This window comes from Cucurbita pepo, chromosome 14, assembly GCF_057944985.1.
Source record: "Cucurbita pepo subsp. pepo isolate OVF chromosome 14, ASM5794498v1, whole genome shotgun sequence".
In the NCBI taxonomy this organism is placed as follows: domain Eukaryota; kingdom Viridiplantae; phylum Streptophyta; class Magnoliopsida; order Cucurbitales; family Cucurbitaceae; genus Cucurbita; species Cucurbita pepo.
Genome location: NC_141811.1, coordinates 6,165,653 through 6,186,409, shown reverse-complemented (window position 1 = coordinate 6,186,409; position 20,757 = coordinate 6,165,653). Strand labels below are relative to the sequence as shown.

Below are 20,757 nucleotides of genomic sequence, written 5' to 3'. Positions count from 1 at the left end.
GTTAAATATATTATTATATTTAACATATTTGGCGGTGTGTTATTTGTGTGTATTATGTTTTTTTATCAAATATAATAATATGTTAAATATATTTAAAAATAAAATGAGCTTATAATAATATATTTATTCTAAGTTTAAATGCATTTTTAAATTTAAAACTCAAACCCTAATAACATTATAACCATATAAATGTAAATTTTCATTTATAATCTAAATATAATTTTAATTTTTTTTTTTGTTTTAGGAAATAAATATATTTAGTTTTTAATTTTCAAAAGAATTTAATTGTTTATTTATTTTCTTTTGGACCAAAAAAAAAAAAAAAGAAAAAAAAAAAAAAGAAAAAGAAAAAAAAAACTGGGCTTCTAGTTTGCCACGTCAGGCGAATTCCCGATAGTTATTTATTCAGTTTGGGGAATTATTTACGAGCTCTTAGTGGAAGTGTGGTCTGTGGAGGAATACGGACCGCAGCCATTCAAATTCGCGGCCATGGCAGTTGCAGTGAGCTACTGCAACTCTTCCTCCTTTCTTGGTTACTTCCCCTCTGTGAGTTCTTTTCTTTTCGTAGTTCGTCCTCGCTTCTGATTTTGATGTTCTTGTGGTTGATTACTTAAGCTTTTATCGTTAGGGATCGTTTTATGTTACTGTGGATGATTAGTTAAGCTTTTATCGTCAGAGTTTCTGAATTTCTGGAAGCATTTCTGGTTATGGATTCAGGTTACTAAAAGGAATCCTTCACATAGTTATGTAGATTTGTTCTTCAGTTTGGGAAGCCTTGATTTTGCCATTAGACTCGAGAAATTTTTGGCATGGTCTAGTTAATTCTTTATACACATTCTTAATATGATACTCCTCTCATTGGTAGGCTCGAAAGTTATTGCATGATCTCTATTAATTGAGGAGGGAAATTTTTAGACATGTTATCAATGTTACTCTCATTGGTGGACATGGAAATTAATACAAAATTCACTAAGTGACTATCAACATTACTTTTTGGAGGGAATGGCATTATGGATTTGAAATTCCAACATGAATTCTGACTTTGATACTCTGTTAAGATCATATTAAACTTAAAAAGGTTTGAGCTCGATGAATTTTGATATATTTAATCGTTTATACATGCGTTTAATGCTGCCATTGTTCTAATCATACATTTTGTTGCTAGTCGGGTGTTCCTTAAAAACACCCATTGAATTATTTGGACTCCAAATCTCATGTCAAAGGATTAAACTAAATGTCGGTTTGACATCGATAGTAAGGATCAATTGATATCTTATAAATATTCACGAAACGTAGAAAAGTATCATCAATTAGTTATCATTATGAATATAAATACTATTAATAAGTTCCATAACTTAGAAAATGAAAAGAACTTAACCATTAATTGAAAGTAATGTTTAGAACTTTTTTAGTTTACAAGACTATCTGTCTATATATTTGTAATAGTGAAATCTCCACATGGATATCAAAATTATTATGTTTTAAATCCTTGCTATGCCTTTGTGTGTTTTAAAATGTTTTGCTTCATGTCTGGGGAAAACTAAGGGATAACGTTTAGCAATGATGCTTCCAACTCTGAAAATGTTGCTTGTTAACCTGGTTTGGTGCGATACAAGAAATGCCTTGCTCAATGTATGGCTGAAAAATGCACAAAACAAGTTTGAGAGCATGATCTACTACCCCTTCTGGCTCCTTGTGTTGCTTTATCAGTTTTCAGAATACTTCCGGTGGCATGTCCTGTAATTTTATCCATCTTGTTTGTCTGTAAAGAACTTTTTCCAATCTGTAGCGTTTTAACTTCAAACAGATTAAGGATATGATGCTCAATGCAACTTTCTTATGAATGGGTTTTTGTAGTATATAAATAGATAAACCTCAACTACTGTATATTTGCAGAAAAAATTGAAGTCCAGACACTTGGTTAGCCATTCAGCTCAAGCAACTAGAATTACTGGGCTTTTTTGGGGAGCTAAAAAGTCGACAGTACCAAAAGAATTTGATTATTCATTGGGAGATTTTACTTTGACAGGGACAGGCCCAGAGGTATACTACTTGATTTTGAAGTTTACTTGTAATTTATAATCGATTATTTAGTTATTTGTTTGTTATCACTTAGTTGTTCCTTATTCAGGGAGGCTCAGTTTCCCATTCAAAACCTACAAAGTTGTCTCTTTCAGTTGTTTCGTCTATTTCAGAGGTTTCAGCCAGTGGCTGGGATGCTTGTGCCCTGGATAGTACTGGCCCTGAAAAATATAATCCATTTCTGACCCATGGATTTCTTTCAAGCCTGGAAGAGACAGGTTGTGCTGTGAAGGTGAGGAACTAAGGCCTCTTCAGAAGGAGGGTTAAAAATGTTTTGTTCACAAATGAAACAATCATCTGAGATTCCAACTTTGAAATTTTCCTAAGCAGGTTGCTCTTTGAACACAATATTCAATAAACAAAACATAATTAAAAATTAGACAATATAATTCCATGCAGTATAGCACTAGTTTATGAAAATAACTACTTATGTACATTGAATCGTTGATATTGTCTTTTAAACAAATTAGTTTTACCTTATCTCGGAAAGCTGCACCGTTGTCTTACTTTTAATCGAATTTCAGGAAACTGGATGGACGCCTCGCCACATTGTGGCTAAGGATGAATCAGAAAATATTTTATGTGTTGTTCCACTCTATCTTAAAAGGTTAGCATTGACTCTTTATTCATTTATCGTTTCTCGATAGATTCTCTAATTTTATACTACATTTTTTCATTCTACCTGTTGGGAAGATCTGCTGATTTTGATCTGTGGCTGCTTTTACAACTTCTAACTTACTTTCAATATGCAGTCATTCCTATGGAGAATTTGTTTTTGATCATTCCTGGGCTGATGCATACTACAGTATTGGTGGAAGATATTACCCAAAACTACAATGTTGCGTGCCTTTTACTCCTGTGACTGGTCCAAGGATTTTACTCCGTAACACAATATTCAGAGATGAAATCTTTGACATTATAGTTTCTGCTTTAAAGGATATGACAGCCAAGGTACGACTAGTCATATGATCGATGCTTTTAGCGTACATTATGCACGTCTATCTGTATGGAAAATTAGTTGCGATCATTCGTATGATAATATGCACTTAATCTCTCTCTCTCTCTCTCTCTCTCTCTCTCTTTCTCTCAATATTGTTTACTATTAAACCTTTGAAGATAGCATCTTATTTGTCAGATGAATGTGAACGACTGTTCGAGAACTTGATCTTTGGAGCAATTCTGTACTATATTTTGTGCATGCTTGATGTAAATAATAATCGGTCTTGGGAGTCTGTTGGTGGGGTGGTGTTTTTTTCCCTGGGGGAAGGGACAGTGCAAAAATATGGAAGTTTTATTTTTACCCTTGAGGTTACGATGACCCCACTATTTGTGTCGGCTTGCATTTGAACCTTTTTGCTATTTAGTTGATGGAAGTTTTGGTTTTGGAAAAAAGCAAGGATGGACATTTTATTTTGTCTCCTTTTGGGAAAGATTATTAGCAACAAAAAATGGGGAAAGAAACTTTGGTGTCCTTATGAATTTACATATTATAGCATCATATGGTGAAATTTTTGTTTGTGTGCTCTACATTTTTATTCAAGGAACCTATAGATAAGTCACATCTTTCATATCATTTAATAAAAGCATTTTATTTGGAGTTAATTACTTCGAACAGTCTCAGCTCTCGTCACTGCATATTACCTTCTCATCTGAAAACGAATGGCAAAAACTAAGTGACGGAGGATTTCTGCGAAGGATTGGAATGCAGTACCATTGGAAGAATCGTAATTACAAAGAGTATGTCGTTTGTTTATTTGTCTTTAATTGTATGAATATACATTTGATGATAATAGTTTGTTTTGTTATAGTTCAATTTCTCTGTTAGTGAGTTCATAGAAAGGTTGATTCACATTAACATTAACATATTCAATGGAATGACACCATCAGTATGTTTTTAAGCTAATGCTTTCGGATGCCAACTTGTGACGCTCTTTCCCTCCCCCTCCTCCATTCCATGGCCGCTAGCTCCTGCACTGATCCCTTCCCCCCTGCCAACACCATGCCCGTCTCATACACAAGACGCTCTATAGCCATAAACCATAAAATCTTCTACATTTCAATTGGTTACTCCCATAAAGAAAACAGAGCCCGGATTATGCTCCTTCTCCATATCTGTTGGACCTCCCTAACATGGCTCTTCTCCATATTTGAAACTCTTGTGGCGACCCTTGCACCTACGAACTCTTCATGGAGAAGCGAAGTGCAATTACTTCCTTTGGATTGAAGAGTTTTGTATCAAAAAAGTATACTATGCAGATGCAACGAAACGAAACAACAATGGAGGAAGATTGCCCAACACGATACCAGCTGGAAACGACAAAAAAGGATGGCTTTTCTTCTTGTCCCTCATATTGGACTTCTCTGGACGGGGCCTCAGACTTGCTCCATCGTCACCAACATATTATAAAGAGAGACAACTGAAGGGCACCACCTCCATCTAATCCTCCTTCACGTGCCCCTTTATTTTCCTTACGTACTTCAAGCCTCATTAACACTAATAGGCCACCCACCGACTCTCCTGCCTGAGCAACCCATCCCCTTTCTGAACTGTAGTCTTTTTTAATTGGGAAAAGATAATTATTATTCAAGAGAGATCCTTTCATCACAGGTGGTACCTCATCAGAGTGGCTATTCAGGATTCCCTTTGGTCCCGCTCTCAATCCCATACAACTGGTAAAGTCCTTCATTGTGGGGATGTAAAGCCCATCAACACCCTATGTTCATCTGACAACTGGTGAAAGGTTAGGGACTTCTCTTTGCAGTTCACATGTTGGATTCTTCCCATTAACCTTTGAATGAGAGGAACTATTGTATGTATGGAGACATTGCTGTGACTTTATAGTTAATGGATGTTGCCTAAAAATCTCTGCGATGGATTTGACAGAGCTTCAAATCAAATTGAGGAGAAACCCATTGGACTTTCTTTCAGCTGAGCTTGTAATCCTTTCTTCCATCGCCAGGAAAGATCAAATTGCTGGCGTTCATGGCCTTATACCAAAGCAATTCGAGGGCCCCTCTGGAAGATTCAAATTTCTCTGATGAAAAGGACAAAAAGGAAAATTGGTGATAAAGGACAACTCCTCAGACCTGGTACATCCTGCAGCCTTCCTACACTTCCATTCATTGTCCTTTTGCTCAGAGATTTTGATCATTCTTGCTCACAGCTTCAGATGGTCAGCAACCCTCAGTCAATATTCCAGATTTTTTATCTATCATCTTCATTGGGCATCCCTCCAAGAGTGAGAAGCAACCCTCTGGCTAAACCTTGCTAGAGCTTTTATCTGGACCAAATCTTCTTATGATACTTTTTTTTAGCACTATTCTCCTAGTGGCTCTGTCTTTTAGTGTTATCTCGTGCCACAAGGAGGGATAAGATTTAGATTATTTATTCATCAGTTCTTCTGCTTTAGTTTGAGGTGATTCACTGGGTGGTTGTTTCTTCTTTTCCTTTTTTTAATTCTTAATTCTTCGTTCTTTATTTTATTTTAATAATTAGAAAGACAACATTTCCTTGAGCAAATGAACTGAGGAAAGCAGCGAACCTACAAAAATTCAATCAATGCTTCAAGATCTCTTTTTATCAACTGTTAGGATTGTTATTACTTATTAGGTATAAAGTAATTAGCTGGTAGGTTTGTTAAGAATGGTGGTCATTGTTTATATGGAAATTTGGGAAATTAGGGATAGACCCATTGTGACATTAGTTTGTACTTATAGCTTTCTGTTAATTGTAGACTATTAAGTGGTATGTTTGCAAGCATGTTTGCTTTTGTGAAGGTTGTGGATTGAACTTTAAGAGTATCCTTATAAATCTTTTCTGACTTAATTAGTTGTTTCTTGTTTCTTTTAACTTGGTTGTTTTTCTGAAATCTCATTTGAATTAAATACCAAGTTTGGAGGCATCAATTGTTTGTCCATTTGAAGGTGAAAGTTGCCAACTTTGTTGTGACGTTTGATGTGCAATGGTCAACCACTAACTTTTTTTATTTATTTATTTATTTTTATTTATTTTTAATTTTATATATATGTTTCCCAAGTGCAATAGATACTGAACATTTTCTCAGTATCATTTATAATTTCTTCTCCCTTCTATCTTCTGCAGCTTCGATGAGTTTTTAATGGATATGAAGCAAAGTAAGAGGAAAAATATTCGTCAGGAGCGCAAAAAGGTCAGCACTTTTACTTATCATTCCATTGTGTGGGATACCAAAATATCAAATCCACAGCAGAAGTTGATGGCTTTGGAGTCTCTCTATGATGATTTGAGTTAGACTAGAAATATAATTTTATTACTGGTTTAATCTGCCTGTTTTATGGTGCAGTCTTATCGAATGACCTTTTGTAACTAGGAGATCCTAAACGACACTAGAATAGCTGCGATACCCTGTACTAACAAACTGTTACGGATTAAGAGAGAGAACTCAACGTCATTCGATTTGCTGAAGTCATAAATTGGACATGCATAGTTTCCCTAACCAATGAGCTTTTATGGCTAAGATCTTGCATTAATGTTTATAGATGGTTGTGTTACTGATTATTACTTGTAGATTTGAAAAGTATAGTAATTTCCCCAGCTTTTAGTGGCTATGAATTTGTAATTCATCTTTGTGGACTTTCTGTGGCAGATTGTGGCTCAAAATTTGACCATGAAACGTCTCCGGGGTAGTGAAATAAAGGTAAGAACTGGATCTGCTTGTATTTTATTAAAATTGGATAGGATTGAATAAATTCAATTTTTTCGAAAAGTTATCCTTCTACTCGAGTGTCAAAATAAAACTCTGTTTATATTTTATTGAAAAAACTATCCTTGTACTCGAGTGTCTAGATGAGTTTGCATAACAAAGGACAACAATAATAAATGATAATGAACCGTCTCTTGTAAATTCTAACATATGAATTGTTGTTTGTGGCAACCATTACTTATCCTACTGCAAGAGATTTAGGGTCACAGGCATCATTTGTTGTAATGTTTTGGCAGGATAAGCATTGGGATTCATTCTATACATTCTACAGGAACACGACCGATAACAAGTTTGGTCCTTACTACCAACCTTTTTCATTTATCTGCCAATTGGGATTAAGAATTTCTTTTTGTTGCCATTTTTTGACTGAGTATGATGAATTGGTAGATGCATGAAAATATATTTAATTTTTTTCGGTAATGGCTTCTTCGTAGGTGGGGCACCCCTTATCTCACTCGGGATTTCTTTTATAATATGGCCTCTAAGATGGGAGATCAGGTGTTACTAGTTACTGCAGAGGAAGGTGATGAATTTGTTGCTGGAGCGCTCAATCTAATTGGTGGAGATACTTTATATGGGCGGCTGTGGGGTTGTCACCCTAGAGCATACTATCCAAGTTTACATTTTGAAGCTTGTTATTATCAGGTGTGTGCGTATCATTATTTCATTGCATCAATATAATCGACCTTTTCAAGTTGAGTGAATCTATTAGTTCATTCTCTCTCTTTTCGTATTGTTTGCTCTCAAGATATCAGATGTAATAGTCCAAGCCCACCGCTAGCAGATATTGTCCTCTTTGGACTTTTCCTTTCGGGCTTCCCCTCATTGTGAGGTCTCACATCGGTTGGAGAGGGGAACGAAAAGTTCTTTATAAGGGTGTGGAAATCTCTTCCTAGTAGACATGTTTTAAAGCCGTGAAGCTGACGACGATACGTAACAGGCCGAAGCGGACAATATTTGCTAGCGGTGGGCTTCGACTATTACAAATGATATTAGAACCAAACACGGGGGCGGTGTGCAAGTGAGGACGCTAGGCCTCGAAGGGGGGTGGATTGTGAGATCCGACATAAGTTGGAAAGGGGAGCGAGTACCAGCGAGGACACTAGGTCCCGAAGGGGGGTGGATTGCGAGATCCCATATCAGTTAGAGAGGGGAACGAAACATTCTTTATAAGGGTGTGGAAACCTCTTCCTAGCAGACGCGTTTTAACCTTGAATCACCGGTTTTCTTTCTTGCGCTGAGGAACCTTGGTGCCAAAATGAGCTTTATTTATAATTGTGTTACTCTCATGCATTCTACTTAATTTCCTAAATAAAAGGTCCAAAAGTTATCAGAGTTTATAAATGCTGAAACGACCTCGAATCTTTGACCTTCGGTCGTTCCTTGCAGGCAATAGAAGCAGCTATTGAACTTGATCTTGACACAGTCGAAGCAGGAGCTCAGGGTGAGCATAAGATTCAACGAGGTTACATGCCTGTGACTACTTATAGCTGTCATTATCTTACGGATGAAGGTTTCGGGAGGGCAATAGATGATTTCCTAGTGCGTGAAGCAAATCAGGTAACTCTTTATATTCTGTGACTGATTCAGGCATAACGGTGTAATTCTTTCTTCCAATGATTTATGATTTATGGTTTAACCATAGACCGAAAGTTGCATTGTTTGCAAAAATCTAACTTGTGAGATCCCACATCCGTTGGGTAAGAGAACGAAACATTCTTTATAAGAGTGTGAAAACCTCTCTCTAGCAGATGCATTTTAAAAACCTTGAGAGAAAGCCCAAAGAGGACAATATCTGCTAGCGGTGAGTTTGGGCTATTACATAACTTAGGGATCATTACATGGAAATAGAAAACTTTAAGAACATAGTTTGTTAAGTCCGTTTGATAACGTTTTTTCTCCAAATTTCTCAACTACAGTGAACATCGGAATTCCTAGTCAAACTTTTTTTTAGTTTTCGAAACTTGTCTACAGACCGAAAGTTCTTATGGAGAGTTCGTTTTGTATATCCTAATTAATTGGTTCATTTAACCTTCAATCCATGGTTTGATTCAGGTTCTTCACATACCATTGTCTACATGCTTCTGAACTGTTGGTTGATAGAAATGACTACTTTTGTTTGCAGGTCAAGGCTGTGATAAAACTATTGCATGATTCTGGACCCTTTAAAGAAGGTATATAAATTTAGGCCTTCCAAACACTGGAAGCAATAGGATCATCACATTATAAATAGATGATTATCAGATGATATGCTTCCTGATTGAATGACTGTACAGAGACCAAGTTATGGCAACATAGCTATTTAAATGGAAAAGTTTTCAGCTACGCCTGCATATTTTTTTGGGTTTTTTTTTTTTTTGTAGGGATGACTTGAAAATCGTGCTAGATTTGACCCGATCGTCCGATATTTGACCCGGTTTTTTCAAAGTAAGGTTTTCTAATCCTTTGTTGATGTCAACAAACATCTTCTTACTATATATATATTCTTTTTTTTTTTTCTCGAGCTCTCGCTCTAACTCATTTTTTTCTCAATTTCTCTTTTTCTCTGTCAATGAACGTAATGCAGCTATCAAAAAGGTAGGGATCCCACCACTCTACTTCAAATATGAAAAATTGTATTTTTGCTTTTTCAATGTTCGTAGTGTTAGACGAACACGACTCTCTCCACAATGGTATGATATTGTCCACTTTGAGCATAAGCTCTCATGGCTTTACTTTGGGCTTCCCCAAAAGGCCTCATACCAATGAAGTTAGTATTCCCCTCAAACAAAGTGCAAAGTGCGCCTCCCCTTAATCGAGGCTCGACTCCTTTGGAGTCTTAGTCATTTTTTACTGCCTTCGAGCAGGCTTTGCTCCTTTTCTATTTGAGAATTTACCAATCTATTGGCTCCTTTTCTTTTTGGAGTTATTTGTTCGATATTTGAGAATTTACCAATCTATTGGCACGACTAAGTTTAGGGCATGGCTCTCTGAGCCCATGTTAGACGAACACGACTCTCCACAATGGTATGATATTGTCCACTTTGAGCATAAGCTCTCATGGCTTTGCTTTGGGCTTCCTCAAAAGGCCTCATACCAATGGAGTTAGTATTCCTCACTTATAAACCCATGATCATTCCCTAAATTAGTCGATGTGGGACTTTCATCATCCAACACGTAGAAGGTAAGAAGTTCATTGTGGATAAACTATTCAAACATTTGTTGTTATTTAAAAGCATCGTCGTTGAACATATGGAAAGTCTCACCGTAAACCCTTGTTCCGTTATTGGATATCTATGATACATTAGATTTGACTCACTCACTAACTTATCAATGTTCTTTGTGAATAAGTAGTCTTCAATATTCCTTGTTCAAACCTTCAAGGATGATGAGTGGCATCTTGTTTCTCACAACGTTAAACATTTGTTAATATGATCGAATTGAAAATAAGTGATATGGAGGGAGATACAAGTATGTAAATTCACACGTAGTTTTGGATAATTTCTCACTAATTCTCCAAAATGCTAGTCTCGTTGCAAATTACGAAAATGATAAAATATAATTATAACGGGTTAAATACAAAATTAAAAGTTAATTAAGGACTCATTAGATATTTTAAAGTATATGTAGTAAACCGTAGTTGTTGTCTTTTGCTTACATTCCCATATAACACAAATTTCAATTTCTCAAATCTTGCTTTCAAAACTCTCCCTCGAAATCTCTCTGCCCTCATTTTCTAAAACTTTCTTTTTGAACCGGGACCAGAGGCTCGAACATACGTCGCTTGGCCAAATAGACTTGTTGCTGGGAAGTGAGTGACGCATGATCGCAAGTCCGATGCCATCAAAGTGCGATTGCGTATAGAATGTTACCTACTTTTCATGCTCCCAAAATACCTTTAGATGGTAATGATTAAACCACATTCAAAATATAAAATTTGTTTTTACATTTTATATTATAATTGATTATAATTTTGCTTATATGAGTAATGCTTACCATAAATTGAAATACAGCGCTACGTAATCTATTAGACGAAAGATATAAATGAGTGGGCAAAAATGAAAGAATTTCGAGCATTATTCGACCAAATAATGTTTAATATTATAACCTTAGGAAGTAAATTAAAATGAAAGTGTTTCGTTTACTCACCATTATAACTTCTATACGTGGAATTATGATTTGTAATATCGTATCCATAATTAAAATTTTAAAATTTAGGGTAGAAATTAAAAAAAAAACACATATCCTAGGTCTAAAGTAGAATTTTTATTATTTAAAATAAATTTGAAGATTTTAAAATTAAAACGAGATAAATTTGTAATTATAATCTTAGTCATTTTAATTGGAGATTTGGATTAAATTAATAAAAATAATAAAAATACATTCACGCTTTGTTTTAAAAATATCATTAAAATTTTAAATTAATTTTTTTTTTAAAAATACCTTTAAACTAAAAAAACAAAAAATACTTAATTTTTGAAAAGAAAAAAAAAAAATACTCCTACAATTAATTTTTCTTCAAGAAAATATCTTTAATTATTTATTAATATCTTTATTTTTTTTAAAAGTGGACAAATATCCTTAATTATTTAAAAAATACACAGAAAAGTTAATTAATATATTTAAACTCTTTTTTTTAAAAAAATTGAAATTCTTAAGTTAATAACAAATTGGTCCATATATTTTTTTAACTTTTAAAAAAGTTAATGATATTTAAAAAAAAAATTTAAAAATTTTAATAGCATCTTAAAACAAAAATATTAACGTAGACAAAGTAATGATATATATATATATATTTATTTATTTATTTTATTTTAAGAGTATTATTTAAAACGAGTATTTTTTAGAGACTAATATTTGTATTAATTGTTTTTTTTTTTTTCCCGTTTTGGTGTGGATGTTCAATCTTGCACACGATTGAATTCCTGTCACTCCCGCAACGCGACGAGTCGGTCTTTCGTTGCTCTGCTTGGAATTGGAACTCCATTTTGGAGCCCCCACTGCGGAATTTTGCGAGCGTAATGGAGGAGCCTGAATTCGTAGGAGAAGAAGAAGAGAAGCCTCAGGGTACTGAAGCTGGCTCGATTGAGAAGCCATGTTCGTTGGAGAATCTGTGCAGGAAGGAGAAGAGGAAGGCGTTGAAGAAGATCAAACGCAAGCAATTAAGAAAAGAGGAGGCGCTGAAAAAGCTACAGGAAGAGGAGGCGCGGTTGAACGATCCTGAAGAGCAGAGGAGGATTCGGTTGATGGAGCTGGAGGAGGAGGAGAGGTCGGAGAGGGAGAGGAAGCTCTTTGAGGAGCGTGAAAGGGCTTGGTTGGAGGCTATGGAGTTGAAGAAGAAGAAGATGGCTGAGGAGGAAGAAGAAGAGCAGCGAAGGAGAGCGCTGGAAGAAGAATCGACGGCGCTGCAGGTTTTTCTTTCTCTTCTTGTGATTCTCTAGTTTTTGTATTTTTGCCTTGTTTTTGAACAGTACTCGTAGCCTGTTGATAGATTTTCAGTTAGATTTCAGCTTCATAGTGCATGATTATTGGCTCAGTTTCCTCGATACATAGAAAACATCATTTGAAATTCTTGTAACAGAAACTGCAATCGCCTTCTATCGCTATATCGTTGCTCATAGTTCTCCTCTTGTTTTAGCGGAGGAAAATTGTTCACTTCACCAGTTTGCAACCTTCTTTTGTAGGCTGAAAATGAAAACGAGTTAAATGCGGAAGATGGTTGGGAATACATTGAAGGGCCTGCAGAAGTAATCTGGAAAGGAGATGAGATAATTCTGAAGAAGAAACTAATTAAGGTTCCTAAGAAGGGCGTTGAACCTGAGAAAAGCCTTGAGGTATCGATTCTGCAACCAGGATATTATTGTTCTCTAGATCATCGTTGTTTATGTTAAAAAATTCTTTTCCTGGGACGTAGCAGTGAAAATTCTTATGATCATTGATATTTATATATATTCTTTTTGTAGGATCCGCATAGGCCTACATCAAACCCTCTTCCTCCGCAATCTGAAGATATTACAGATTGTAAGAATGCACCAATTTCAACTAGACAAGTGATTGATGATGTTGCAAGCCAAGTGCCAAACTTTGGAACTGAACAGGCATCTCTCTCTCTCTCTTTATTTTTCTCTCTGTACCTATTATCTGTACTTACTTACTCCTTCTCAAGTAGTTCTATAGCTATTCAATTGTCATCTTGATAAATAAGCTTTACCTTTTTTTTTTTTTTTTTTATTACAACAGGATAAATCACATTGCCCATTCCATTTAAAAACTGGAGCTTGTCGATTTGGTCAGCGTTGTAGCAGAATTCACTTCTACCCTGACAAATCGTGTACATTGCTTATCAAGAACATGTATAATGGTCCTGGCCTTGCTTGGGAGCAAGACGAGGGGCTGGAGGTCTGTTAATGATGCTCATACAATTATTGTATCCTCAAAATAACTTTGAAATATTGCTATTGCTATTGCATCAATCTGAAATTGTTTTGAACGACTTGTTTAGGAGATACCTAAAATTTTAGCTCTATATATGACTGTTTAGGTATGAATTGTTTCCATATATCCATGGAATTATTTTTAGATTAGATTAGTAAGCATTAATGATTATATTAACTTGTTCTGGTACATTTTATGATTAGAGAATTCACGAAACTACATGTAATGTTTCTACTTTTGTGGTCTTCGCATGTTTATTTTGTGTGGAAGGAAGGAGATCATGAAACCTTATCTATCACCCTCTTTCTGGTGTTCTTGCCTTCTCGGGTTACTATAGAGTTCCTTTATCAACTCATTGAATGAAGCTGTTAAAATTTAAAATTGATTTATCTGTTTATTGTAATTTCACCTTACATCCTAAAGGCTTTACTTTGGATACAAGACGTGATCTTTGATGAAATAATTTATGAAGCTTAGTTCTTGCCAATTTGGCGACTGGAAAAATTTATCTTCGTAGTCAATCGCTTGCTTAGGTGCTTAATGCAACCATGATACTGAGATTCATCATGTTGTAAATGTTGGTGGCATTGATATTTAATATCCTTCATTTATTTTTCTTTCAAATTTCTTGACCTACTTTATACCAGAGAACTACTGCAAGAATTGTGTCAAATTGTCATGGAGGGTTACAGTTTTGCTCTTGAGTTCCTTTGGAGTTGATAATACGATAACAAATTTTGTATCCTACTTACATTGTTTTTTTCTTTTGCTTTTTATCCCATTCTTTCTCTGTTGAAAATGTTGAAGTTGAAGTTGTCATAGTTAATTTTTATTATTTTGTGGACTCTTTTTTCTGCATGCAGCTAAGGACATTTAGTTGTAATAGCCGTAAACTTTTGATCCAGTGTCACTGTCATAATTCTAAGACTAGTACTAACCCGTTGTTGAGTGGTCATTCTTCAAGAGGCAAGCTAAGTTTGGGTGGGAGCACCAAATTACAATGGAACTCCACCCATACTGATTACTACAATCTCTAGTGTGTGTGGGTGGCTTATAATTGTTAACTAAGTTGTGTATATATATATATATATATTGTGATCTAGTGTCACTGTTATAATTCTAAGCTAATACTAACCTGTTGTTGAGGGGTCATTCTTCAAGGGGAAAGCTAAGTTTGGGTGTGCTATAAGAGCCATCTTATGGGGTTCTTTGGAAGGAAAGATTAGTTAGAGTTTTGAAAATAAACATAGCAATCGACCCAAAACTTAAAGTAATAAGTTAATAGTAAATTTAATTATTTCAATGCTTCACTTGTGGTTGTGCAATTTTATAGAAGGCCGAACAAGTGGAAATTAATAATAATTAGAGAGCAGAAGGCATTATAAGAGTTTGAACACAGGATCTTCGGATCTGTTACCTTGTCAAATAACCAATCAACTCAAAATCTTAAGTTGATGAGTTGCAACATTTTAACACTCCTCAGTGTACCTACTTCTGGTGTCATGCAGTGATATAAGAAGCCTACTTGTTTTTATTTGTTTCTTTTCTCCCCTCTGATGCGTTAAAACAATTATGTGTACTTAGATGGGAAACGTCTTCGATAACTCTAAATTGTTCATAACACTCTTTTTTCTCACTTGAACAAAACTAGAGATATATCCATTTTTTTAACAGTCTAGAGGGACTGTTTAAATTCCTATTTCTTCCGTAGATGTCAAAACTTTACCTTAATTACATCTAGACTTTACTAAGCTCAGGTAGTGGCACAGCATAATTATGACCTATTTGGAGTGATCATGGATGGCATCCGGATTTGACATAGCATGTTTCAATTGGAGTTGTATGGGGTTCTGAAATGGAAATTGTTGGACTAAGATTTCACCTTTTCCCTTTCAATTATCTATTTGGAATTTCTTATGGCGAGGTGCATTGTAGATTGACTTTTACTCTACCTTTATTCAGTTTGCAGACGAGGAAGTTGAATGCTGTTATGAAGAATTTTATGAGGATGTGCATACTGAGTTCTTGAAGTATGGGGAAATTGTAAATTTCAAGGTCTCCTCGTTTGGTACCTTGTTGTTTGTACGCTTTATATATGCTTTTGTTTTATCTTATCTTTTGTGTATTTGAGCAGTGAGAACATTCTAATAATGGGTTGGTTTTTTATAATTGACCTCAAAATCGCACTTGTTTTCAGTGTAGACTATTTATCATCAATCCTAAATAATATTGTATTTTCGTTCAGGTGTGTAAAAATGGCTCTTTCCACTTGAGGGGAAACCTGTATGTGCACTATAAGTCACTGGATTCAGCTGTGCTTGCTTACAATGCCAACAATGGTCGTTTCTATGCAGGGAAACAGGTACTGATTTCTCCAATTATCCTCACTAAGACTAAGAGTCGTTGAGTAGATGAAGATATCTGTCCAGCCTCTAAATCCTCCTTAAGATATACTGTAGGGTTTACAGCAAGATATTCTGAACTTTTGAATTTTGTCCATAATATGAAGTTTCCCGTTAGCGTCAGTTCAGGTCTAAACAAAGAAAGAAAGTTCTCCTGAGAACACCCAGCTTTATTTAGCTCTTAAAAAGGAATGAGCTTTGGAACCCATGGCGACGATACCAAGAATGGAAAGAAAATACTGGAGTTCATGAACTTAAACTGATCCAGATCCCCTATGATGTCATTGATTCAAAGAATTATTCCTTGAATGTGGGTGCTCCATATGCTTTATTTGACTGAGAAGATTATTAAGCTTGGTCTGTGTTCTGGTAAATGTATGCAAAATAAAATCTCATGAACAAATAAAGCAAACAATACTTACCAATTCATGTTGATGGTGCCTCATGGCCAAATTTATAAAAAGTTCTCTTACATATACCATTTGTTTATGGTACTGCGCATAGCTGAGCTAGTAATTTCTCCTCCATCCTTCTATAATGTTTGTTCGGGATTTTTTTTTTTAAAGAATTCTGTAACTGTTGGTTCTTTGTTTAACTTCTCCCAAGTGTGTGGCTCTCTCTCCTTTCCTCCTTTTTTTTCCTCAGCATGGCTTTGAAGTGGTGTTATGTGTTGTTCATCTGGGGCTTTTCTTTATGACAGGTAATATGTGAATTTGTAAATGTTACCAGATGGAAGATAGCAATATGTGGGGAATTTATGAAGACAAGGTACCAGGTACTGAAGTTCTTCCACTTTTTCATATTTAAAACTAATTATCTTCGTTGAAGTTCTTGTCACCGTGCCGTTATTGATGGTTTCGTTGCTTCTTCTCAGACATGTTCTCATGGAACAGCTTGTAATTTCATTCACTGTTTTCGAAATCCTGGTGGGGACTATGAATGGGCTGATAGTGACAAACCTCCCCCACGGTATTGGGTGAAAAAGATGGCTTCTCTGTTTGGTTATTTAGATGAATCCGAAAATGAAAAACATACTGAGCTTGAACACTGGGACAAGTTTGGAAAATCCAGCAGGTCAATGTCAACAGATGTCGACAGGTATTCACGCGGAGTAACTATGATCTAAAACGTCTTGTTTTTCACTGTTCCCTTTGTTTTCTTAATTCTCAATTTCTTAAAATCCAATATCCATCATTCAGCGTCCTCTATTTTGATAACGCTTGAATGACTAAGTTTTCTTAGTAGCAACTTTTTCCAGACAGTTTCTTCCCTAGTAGCTTGTTTGGACTTTAAAGGGGATAGCTTTCTGGCCGTTCATTCTCTAAGCTGACTTTTATACGTGAGCTAGCGTCTAGATAATCCCAGCCATCTTTCTTTTCTTCACAAGCTCAGACATCTTATATTAACTAGAAGGGCCTGAGTTTGGTAATGAGGATGAGCTTTTTTTTTTTGGCCAGACAGTTTATTCATATCTGTGGGACATAAATTTGATGTACATTGGTACTTGTATACCATTTATGTAACGGCCTAGATCCACCGCTAGCAGATATTGTCCTTTTTGGGCTTTCCCTTTTGGGCTTACCCTCAAGGCTTTAAAACGCGTCTACTAGGGAAAGGTTTCCACACCCTTCCTTATAAATGGTGGTTTGTTCTCCTCCCCAACCAATGTGGGACATCACAATCCACCCCCCTTCGGGGCCCAGTGTCCTCGCTGGCACTCTTCCCTTCCTCCAATCGATGTGGGACCACCCCCAAATCCACCCTCCTTTGGGGCCCAGAGTCCTTACTGACACACCGCCTCGTGTCTACCCCCCTTCGGGGAACAGCGAGAAGGCTGGCACATCGTCCGGTGTCTGGCTCTGATACCATTTGTAACGGCCTAGATCCACCGCTAGCAGATATTGTCCTCTTTGGGCTTTCCCTTTCGGGCTTACCCTCAAGGCTTTAAAACGCGTCTGCTAGGGGAAGGTTTCCACACCCTTATAAATGGTGGTTTGTTCTCCTCCCCAACCAAGCGTGGGACATCAAAATTTATCACCAATAATTTTATTCAATTTACCATTATTGGAGGTTCAATGTTTTATGACTTCAATTTCTTATTCTTCATGATAGATATCGTTCAAGAAGATCTAAATCTAGAAGTCTGGACCATGGCTCCAGAAGAAGTAAAAACAGTGAAAATGACTACACAAGGCACTCTCGTCGAGAGAAAGTTCATGAGAATCAGCAAAGTTTGGATAAGGAAGAATATGAGCAGGCAAACCTAAAATATTACCACCGGAGAAACAACAGATTTAATGATGCAGATTCTGACGAATCAGCGGATAAGTTTGACGAGAGAAGCAAAGATAGAGAACGTGGTAGGAGATCACGAGTTCGAAATGCAGATCATGATGACAGCAAGAACACATCAAATGAAACTGATGAAGGCTGGTCAAGTGGTGATGGGAACAAATATGTGCATCGACACCAAAGAAGGAAAAGCAATGGGCACGTTTCCGAGACGTTTAAAACCACAGGTGGTTCTCCAAGCCAGAGCGCAATCAGTGATCACGATACACGTGGAATTTCTTCTGACAGAAACAAGGAAAGGCGTGTTTCGTATGGTGGAAAACACAAGAAACGCTGGGATGAGGTTACTAAAGATTCTGATGACCAGTTGAAACAGAAATCTAAGTTGAAGACTGATTATGAAAGCAAGAAGTTCAGCTTAAGAAAATCCAGTAGTCTCCTATCAGATGGGAGACAGGAGCAGTCTATTTCAGATCGATATATTGAGAGGTCCGAACCAATGAATCTCGACAAAGAATACTGTAACAACGAGCACATTGACAAGGAAGGCCGATGGGATCCTGGAAGAAGTTATGATGAATTCGAGAAATTTAGCGAGAGTACAAGCGCTATGCACTCCGAGGCTGGAAGCCCTGTTCGCCAAGGTGAAAGATTTAAATCAGATGTTCTTGGTAGAGTAGACTACTATGGTAACAAAGTTAAGAAGCGAAATCATAGGGAACTGAAAAGCAGCGATTCATATGAACAACGAACGTCTCGAAGAAAGTCTTCTCGGCCTGATGATGATCAGAATTTCAGTGATTTAAAATACGATAACACGAACACCAACTAGGATTATCTTCAGAAAGGTCCTAGGAGCCTAGGCAGACATAGTAAGAGAAGGAAACCACCAGAAAACCACCAAGAATCCCAAAAGATCGATAGGAACCTTCCGTGTCGTATAATTTATGCTTCCAAAGTCGTGATCATATCTCAAAGGGCGAGGGAAGTCGATTTGACCCGCACGGGGCTCAGCTGAAAAGAACGGGGAAAAGGATGAGCTGAAGCTGTGGCCTTACTGCTGCTGTTTAGATGTGATGAGAAACCTAAACCAACCTTTTGTTTGCCCGTTTCATAATTGCCATATATTTGTTGAAACTCTATTTTTGCCTTACTCACATTCCTTGTTATGCTGAAGCTTGCAATGCCTCTGGGTTTGGTCTTAAAACATTCACAAACTTCCTTCTAAGACGAGTTTCATACATCAAATTTCCATTCAAGTTAAAAGTTTCACATTTACCTTGAGGGAAACAAAATCTGAAGGTATTATTGGACACGAAGTTCCATGCATCAAATTTCCCGACGACTTTGACTATCAAGCATGGTAGGCCGTTTGTTTCGATTTATTTCGTTTTAAAACTTAGATTGAATCGAATCGATTGAAAGTAACTAAAGATTCGATTGAAAGTTACGAAAAGTGAATTAGCATTCTTTTATGAATTGAATCGTTCTATGTATGTAGTTCAAAAGATGTCAGGTTCATTCACATCATTTTTTACTTCAAACCAAATATTTTTTAGTTTGAGATACCAAAGTAATAATAAGTCGAGTTCTTGAGGCTTGTAACACTACAAGAAATTATCCTTAAGATGTCAGGTTCATTCACATCATTTTTTACTTCAAACCAAATATTTTTTTAGTTTGAGATACCAAAGCAATAGTAAGTCGAGTTCTTGAGGCTTGTAACACTACAAGAAATTATCCCTTTTAATAGCTTTTTATGTAAAACGCTATTAATTGGAAAAAGAAAAAAAATATGGAAAAGAAATTTTAAGGGGAACATAAATCAACTTCTTCAGCTGCACTGTGCCATCTTTGCAAAGTTTACTCAACTTCATCGACCCGCAATCTTCTCTTCTTTGTTCGTATTGATTTGTTCCATCATCTTCTCGGTCATTCGTTCATCACTTTCCCTTTCCCTCTCATTTGATTCATTCTTCTCTATTATTCGTTCAACACTTATTAGTATGTATATGTAAATGTGAGTGTATGCCGAGAGTAAGTAAGCTACCTTAACATGCTTTGGGAAGCCGAAGAGGATGACAAATAGTCAAAGAAGTCAAAGCTAGAAAGCCAAAGTGAGGCTTAACTTATTTAGGTAGGAATGGGGGCGTAGCAATTAGCCCGCCCAATCTAACCATTTAGATAATCATTCCTAACCCATTCTTCTAGTTCTATTCTTCACAAATTCCAATCAAATATTTAGGGTTTAGGGTTTTTGCTTGCTTGACTGATTTGCAAGATCGAGTTTGAGAGGTCTCGTAAAAAGTAAACTTGAGAGGGATAAACCATTTTGAAGGCAGAGATAGAATTATTTGAATGACTCAATAAAAAAAACCGGGATTAATTAGGCCTATAATAATGGAGAAAAGCAAGTGGTTATCAGTCATTTCGAAGGCCAGATTACCAAAACTTAGTGTTATTATATCAAATCCCAAAATTCTAAAGAAAAGTGTTAAAATTCAATGGTTTTGCTAAGTTGAGAGAGAGAAAAGAAAAGCATTGGTAGAGCGTAGTTTGGGCTAAGAGGAATGGATGGCAAAAGCTATCAACCACCAACAAATTCTCTTCAAATCACATCGTTTCACATCGATTTCCAGAATACCGTTCAGTTTACTTTTACCTGTTTGAATAGCTTATGCTAATTTTGTCCGTCTTTGATAAGTATCGATACGGTCTTTATAAAGTTCCTCCTACGCCTGAAATTTAATGGGATCCAACTAGACCATGTCTTCATTCATAGGGTCCCGAGTACACGGATCACAAATATTCATATTGAACCCACA

The 20,757-nt window shown here is 36.2% G+C and overlaps 2 protein-coding genes across 3 annotated transcripts; both read left to right on the top strand.

Annotated features, from left to right (window-relative positions):
• The first annotated feature begins 409 nt into the window (after window positions 1–409).
• On the top strand, window positions 410–9,149 carry LOC111809806 (acyl-CoA). 2 transcript variants are annotated; one of them, XM_087117596.1, is made up of 12 exons: window positions 410–546; window positions 1,897–2,043; window positions 2,132–2,314; window positions 2,607–2,689; window positions 2,835–3,033; window positions 3,704–3,819; window positions 6,185–6,251; window positions 6,708–6,758; window positions 7,061–7,113; window positions 7,259–7,469; window positions 8,214–8,384; window positions 8,950–9,149. In XM_087117596.1, exons 1-12 carry the CDS (start codon window positions 490–492, stop codon window positions 9,004–9,006), a joined length of 1,395 nt encoding a protein of 464 aa, XP_086973722.1. In that variant the 5' UTR covers window positions 410–489; the 3' UTR covers window positions 9,007–9,149. The 2 variants fall into 2 exon arrangements, with proteins under 2 accessions (XP_086973722.1, XP_023552005.2); XM_023696237.2 differs by having other exon boundaries at window positions 3,698–3,819.
• A 2,529-nt stretch (window positions 9,150–11,678) lies between these two features.
• LOC111809804 (Zinc finger C-x8-C-x5-C-x3-H type family protein) lies at window positions 11,679–19,198 on the top strand. The gene is made up of 9 exons (XM_023696235.2): window positions 11,679–12,214; window positions 12,488–12,637; window positions 12,767–12,901; window positions 13,044–13,202; window positions 15,201–15,293; window positions 15,484–15,600; window positions 16,341–16,415; window positions 16,515–16,738; window positions 17,753–19,198. The coding sequence occupies exons 1-9, from the start codon at window positions 11,825–11,827 to the stop codon at window positions 18,762–18,764; spliced, it is 2,355 nt and encodes a 784-aa protein (XP_023552003.2). The 5' UTR covers window positions 11,679–11,824; the 3' UTR covers window positions 18,765–19,198.
• The last annotated feature ends 1,559 nt before the right edge of the window (window positions 19,199–20,757 follow it).

Coding starts and splice junctions, on each gene's coding strand:
- LOC111809806 (XM_023696237.2), top strand. CDS start 490: ATGGCAGTTGCAGTGAGCTACTGCAACTCTTCCTCCTTTCTTGGTTAC. Junction 2,315..2,606: donor AGACAGGTTGTGCTGTGAAG/GTGAGGAACTAA, acceptor ATCGAATTTCAG/GAAACTGGATGGACGCCTCG. Junction 6,759..7,060: donor TCCGGGGTAGTGAAATAAAG/GTAAGAACTGGA, acceptor ATGTTTTGGCAG/GATAAGCATTGGGATTCATT.
- LOC111809804 (XM_023696235.2), top strand. CDS start 11,825: ATGGAGGAGCCTGAATTCGTAGGAGAAGAAGAAGAGAAGCCTCAGGGT. Junction 15,601..16,340: donor GTTTCTATGCAGGGAAACAG/GTACTGATTTCT, acceptor TCTTTATGACAG/GTAATATGTGAATTTGTAAA. Junction 16,739..17,752: donor ATGTCAACAGATGTCGACAG/GTATTCACGCGG, acceptor TCTTCATGATAG/ATATCGTTCAAGAAGATCTA.